This window comes from Borostomias antarcticus, assembly GCF_949987555.1.
Source record: "Borostomias antarcticus genome assembly, contig: scaffold_53, whole genome shotgun sequence".
In the NCBI taxonomy this organism is placed as follows: Eukaryota; Metazoa; Chordata; class Actinopteri; order Stomiiformes; family Stomiidae; genus Borostomias; species Borostomias antarcticus.
In genome coordinates this window covers 1,247,501-1,253,677 of record NW_028176149.1, presented here as the reverse complement: position 1 = coordinate 1,253,677, position 6,177 = coordinate 1,247,501, and the positions used below count along the sequence as shown (strand labels likewise).

Here is a 6,177-nt window from a genome sequence, read left to right as displayed (position 1 = left end):
AGTGTCAGGAAGGCGAACCACCCCGTTCAGTGTCAGGAAGGCGAACCACCCCGTTCAGTGTCAGGAAGGCGAACCACCCCGTTCAGTGTCAGGAAGGCCAACCACCCCGTTCAGTGTCAGGAAGGCCAACAATCCTGTTCAGTGTCAGGCAGAGTGAGGTTTGGGTAGGTAACTTTAGTTACATCACAATGTTCCACTGTAAATGTACTGGATGTCAGCATGTGTTTGAGAACGTGCATAGCTTTGTTCAGCACACACAGTTGCACAGTAATGCCCCCAATTACTACTATCAGTGTGGGGTGCATGACTGCTCAGGGAGGTACAGAAAAGTCACAGCATTGAAATCGCACATGTATAGGCTGCATAAGTGCTATCTGCAATCTGCTCGGCCTATACCGCCTGACAGATCTGCTGTACCCCCTGACACATCCTTGAAATGTGTACACGATTCGTGTGCATTTAAGAGTGACACTTTAGCCTCTCTTATTAAGCATTTGAAAACACACATACAGGACGGAATGGAAACTAGATGCCCATTTAGAGGTTGTGTTGGCAGGTTCTCAACCGTGACGACTTTTGTGTCACATATTTCCAGGAAACATAGGTGTGCAGAGGATTCAGTTTTAGATGACTTGGTACTAGACAAGTTTATTAGCAAGGAGCCACAACCCAGTCAGTCGTGTTCAGAAGCTGCTGGTGAACAGGATGCTGAACCAGAAGTGCCATTAGCTGTAGATGAAACTCTTTTTTTGCAGAACCTTACCCTTTTCTACTTGAAATTGCAATCTAGGCTACTGTTACCAGCAAGCACCATACAAACCATTATTAATGACTTTCAAAGTTCTCATGAACTTGGCCTGTCTCATTCACTTAACATTTTGAGTGAGAAATTGGAGGGACTTGGAATCCCTCAGGCCACTATAAGCAGCATCATTGATGAACTGAAAAGAGAGGATCTACTCACAGTCTGTAACAGGGGAAGACTCAGCACAGATGCAAAGAGGAAGGCTGCCTTTAAAGACAGTTTCAACTATGTTCATCCCGTGCCTTTGCTTTTGGGCAATGATGGAAATGACAAAGAATGCTTTGCTCAGTATATACCTATACAAGAGACATTGGTGACGCTGTTCAAAAATGAGTCTCTGCGAGAACAGTATACCTTGACACGTTTGCATTCATCTACTGATGGTGTCTATCAGGATGTAAAGGATGGAGACGGATTTAAAAGTAATCCGATGTTAAAAGCTGAGCCTTCCTCACTTGGTTTGATACTGTACCAAGATTCTTTTGAGGTCGTGAACCCACTGGGCTCAGGGAAAAAAAAGCACAAGGTTTTAGCTGTTTACCTTACCCTGACAGACATCTTGCCTTACAATAGATCCTCTATAGATCAGATGCAACTTGTTCTCTTATGTAGAGAGCAGGACTTTAAGTACTTTGGGGTAGATAAAGTTTTTGCACCCCTGATTGAGGACCTCAAAATCCTGGAGGAGAGAGGTGTAGTCGTATCTGATGGCAGTGTACTGAAGGGCTCTTTGGTTGCCATCGCAGGAGACAACCTGGGATCTCATTCTATTGGGGGATTCTTAGAAAACTTCAGTCGGTCTATTCATTTCTGTCGCTATTGTAAGATAGATAGAGATGCATTCATGACGAATCCTGAGTTGTGTGGTACCACAAGAACGCCCCAGTCATACGCAAGTAATTTGCAAGACCTGGAAACTAGTGCCACAGACTCTGTATGCGGCATCAAATTTGACTCTCCTTTTAATCAGCTTTCTAATTTCCATGTTTGCCAGCCTGGCCTCCCACCATGTCTAGGCCATGACTTATTTGAGGGAGTCATAGCTTATGACCTTCCTTTATATATTCGCCATTTAGTTGAAGAGAATCATTTTACTTACCTGCAGTTAAATCGGTGCAAGAACCAGTTCAGGTATGAAGGAAATGATGGTAGGGACAAACCAGCAGACCTCTCTCCTGGCAGTGACAAACTAAGCGGGCATGCAGTTCAAAACTGGTGTTTCCTTAGATTATTCCCTCTCTTGGTGGGTGGCAGGATTAAAGATCCCTGTGACAATGAGATGTGGCAACTCATTTTGCAGCTGAGGGAGATAGTCGAGCTTATCTGTGCACCAGTCATTACAGCAGGCCAGGTAGCATATCTCAAAGTCATCATAGAAGAGTACATGTGCAACAGGAAAAGGCTATTCCCCAATCACCCCCTGAGGCCAAAGCATCACTATCTCTGTCATTATCCAGATCACATCATCCACTTTGGCCCACTTATTCGCCTGTGGACTCTGCGGTTTGAAAGCAAACACACTTTTTTCAAACAGTGTGCCAGAAAATTGCACAATTTCAAAAATGTGTGCAAAACGCTGGCAGAGAGACACCAACTTCTTCAGGCCTACTTGAGTGCGGGAAACTTGTTCCCTCCACTCATACAGGTAGAAAAGGGGACTGGTTTTTATGTGGACGATTACAATGACAAGATCAGGGCATCTGTAGCCAGTTGTCCATTTGAGTCTCAGTCTGCAGTGGCTTGTAACAATGTTACTGTGAAAGGCACAGACTACAGAAAGGGGATGTTCATCTTGCTTGGGAACAGTGATGAAGGACTTCACATGGGGAAGATTATGCTGGTTATTGTTGTGCATAATTCTGTCCACTTTGTCTCAAAGAAACACACTTTTGTAAAGTTAAGTGACACAGGTGTGTACTGTAACTTAGGAGTGGCCCAAGAGGATTATGTGTGCATTAAGCATGAAGATCTACTGGACTACTATCCTCTTCCAGCATACAACGTGCATGATCTGATGCTTATTGCTCTCCACCATTCTTTTCCAGAAACTGTTTAAACAGGGAGGAAAGAGAGGATAGACAGACGTGAGGACAGACGTGAGTAGTGGAGCAGGCTATTTAGTTATAGCAGACTAAACTAAGCTCAGTTTTTAGTTTTTACCTTGAATATAGTTGATTTTGTATTATTGTGTGTATAGCGAGCACATGTTGGCTGGCATTTTTTAATGGCTTATAGTGTGAACTTAGCAAAAAGACAAGGAGGGAATATGCATGAAGGGATTTTCATTTGACACTACTCAATGAGATTAGGCAATGGAAGCTGTAAAGGAAGCAGTTTGGTCATATTTACCGGGCCTCCCTGATGACCTGCTGACTACCCTACTTGATGAACTTGGAGTGGAGAACCTTGAAGATCTGGCATTAATGGAAGAAAGGGATCTGGTCAAATACCTTAAACCAGTCCAGTGTCGCAAGTTGATGAAGGGTATTAAGCAAGGTAAATTCATATTTTGACTCTCACATGCCACTTAGAACTAGGGCTTTGGAACATTGGCACAACTGGTAGACAATTGGGCCCCTAGCCCTACATCTTGCCCTTCCTTCATTTCTGATTTGTTTTTGTCCATTCTAGGATTTGTAACGCTTGATATGGAGCTGTCTCCTCCCCAGGCAAGTGCTTCAAGTTCCTCAACATCAAGCTCTGCAAACACTCTGTCCTCTCCGCAAGCACTCCAGCCTCAACGTCACCTGTTGTACAGCAGCCCAAGCTCTCCAGGTACACCCCGAAGCACTTCAAACTGTTCTTCACAGCCTGGCATGCCATGGCATGTAGACTTTCGTGTAAACTGGGACCAGATGCCAGCAGCCATTCAACATGTAGTGGAAAAAGAACAAAGGCCGTCACCACAGGAGAGAAAGGCCATGGTGAACGTGGTCGTAGATCAGATCATGCAGCATGATCGCAACCCAACGAGAGCTATGTGTCACAGCGTTGTCCGAACCATTGTCAGGAGCCATCCAAAAAGCTTTGCTGACATTGGCAAGCAAGGTGACACTGTGGGAGATGGATGCCACTCTCTTCTCCAACAAATCAAAACAAGAGTGGAGTATAAAAACAGAAACAATACTCTTGCTCGACGTCGCCGAGAGAGAAGACAGCGCACTGGAGTGGCAGGAGAGGCCAGACTGTTGACAAGAGGTCCTGTCGACCAATACGGGTATGTGTAGGGGTGGACAAAAACTAGATATTGCAATTAGCGCTTTTCTTGACACCCAAAGCGCTTAACAATGGTCTTCTCATTCACACACTGAGAAGCAGCTCTCCATTCACACTCACACACTGTTTTGCTCAAGGACACTTTGACACGTAGACAGTCAGAACTGGCATTCGAACCACGTTCATGAGACGACTCGCTCTACCTTCTGAACTACAGCCGCCCCTAATAGTATTGTGAGTTACCCTGTGATTCCCACCCCTAGGTGTGTGAGGTGGTGCCCAGAAGACCTACCAGAGGGGGAGACCGAGGCAACATTGGAGGATGTGAAAAGGGATCTGTGCAACATCTACTCAGGTGAATTTAAATTTGGGTGACTTAAGTTCTTCGTTCAGATCTGAATACTTTGTGTGTGTGTGCGTGTGTGTGCATATGTGTGTGTGTGTGTGTGTGTGTGTGTGTGTGTGTGTGTGGAGCGGGGGGGGGGTGGGGTAGTCTTATAGTCTGAATATGCAGGAAGCTGCTGTTCAGACCTATGAAGCAAATTAAGTAGACCTGAATGGAATTATCACATGTATTTAAGCATATATAGTCCACCTTAATATTAAGAACAAGTAATCATCAGAATGCATGAATTTCCTTAAGGGGGGGGGGGGGCTACCAGACTGCATTTTTGTAACTTGGGTGCTCACCATTCATGTGTTTGTATGTCTGTATACACAGAGGAAGGGATGAGTGGGGCAGAGAGAGCAGACCCTCTGATGGAGAGGACTTACGTCATCCTGCGTAGATACCTCAACAGAATGCCTGCACCACCAATGTCTGAGGTCAAAAAGGAATGGCCTTTTCTGTTCTCTCAGAGAGGGCTTTTCTCCCACTTTGGCCTCCTGATGGACGTCACCATCCTTCCAAAGCTCCAAGAGGCCCTGGGTCATAGAGGACAGACCATCCTGCAGTACTGCGAAAAACTGGACAACCCCAAGATCAGGGAAGTTCTGGCCAGCTATGATCCAGAGTCTTCGGAGAAGGCTGCCTGCATCCTCCTGCTCCTTATGACATACTTTAAGGAGCCCAAGGAGAAAATTATGCTCGGGGTTGACGTAAGTCGTCTAAAATGCAAACGAGTGATTACACAATTATGTTCTATGATTTAACTCTGACTCAGTTGGACCAATTAACGATCATCTTCATCATCCTTTCATAATGTCAAATCTATGCTATTGTGTGTTACTATGTTACAGCCCTGCGCCACTGCCGCTGATGTGAATGCTCTAGCACTCCCAAGCACTCCCTGCTTGATCATTCAAGGTAATTTTATGGTTTATATTTAGGTCTGTATGGACCTTTATTTATTGAGCCGAAGAGTGCCCCAGGCCTTGATTAGAGGCAGGCCTTTATGTCTTAAAATTAAACTCTCATGGACATAATCCCTTAATTTCAGGACTTGTATTGCAAACCAAGCTATATTACTAACACAGCACAATGCCTTCTCAGGCTATATTATTGTTTAATTATAAACAACTTGATAGTCTAGATCTAAACGACCGCACACTATCCACAATAACTCATGACGTGGTATCTGTTCATTTCAGGTGACATGATGAAGCCCTCTGGATGGATGCTGTCCATCGAGGGACAAGTTTTAATGGGCCCACACCCTTTTTTTTGGCATGGGGTAGCTGCTTTCTTCAGCAGCTACTACATCTTCAACCTCGAGTATCCTTCCGTTGGATCCTGCACACTGGAGTTCATCCAAAGGTATTGTAACGCTCAAACACATTGATCATGGGCTGGGCCAACACATTCACTGTCATCAATAAGATCATGCAAAGGTTAATGTGTTTCACTATCCAGACTTAAACTACTACTTTATACTTTTTTTTGGAAAATGCTCTTAAGTGTGACTTTACATATTGAAATAATAGTTTACCTCACATTATAGTTGAATAGGCTTCAAACTCGCGAAATAAGTCAATGAATTATAACTTATTATACTATTATATTTATACTTATTATAAGGTACCCCATTGGTTCTAGTGTATACTATCTAGTGTAGTTTGGACTATAATAAAGTCTTCATCAGGGTGTGGTGTGGGAAATGGCACAGGTGAACTGAACACCTTTGATTTGATATTTGATTTGATATTTAAAACAAACT

General features: G+C 44.1%; 1 protein-coding gene across 1 annotated transcript in view; it reads left to right on the top strand.

Moving 5' to 3' along the window:
* The first annotated feature begins 780 nt into the window (after positions 1-780).
* Positions 781-6,177, top strand: part of LOC311328762 (uncharacterized protein) — a 6,027-nt gene continuing 630 nt past the window's right edge. The window contains exons 1-6 of the mRNA XM_084462674.1: positions 781-3,301; positions 3,437-4,022; positions 4,285-4,376; positions 4,743-5,119; positions 5,261-5,327; positions 5,612-5,777. Coding sequence (XP_084318800.1) covers positions 3,118-3,301; positions 3,437-4,022; positions 4,285-4,376; positions 4,743-5,119; positions 5,261-5,327; positions 5,612-5,777 — 1,472 coding nt within the window. The 5' untranslated portion in view covers positions 781-3,117. The remainder of the gene's footprint in view (positions 3,302-3,436; positions 4,023-4,284; positions 4,377-4,742; positions 5,120-5,260; positions 5,328-5,611; positions 5,778-6,177) is intronic.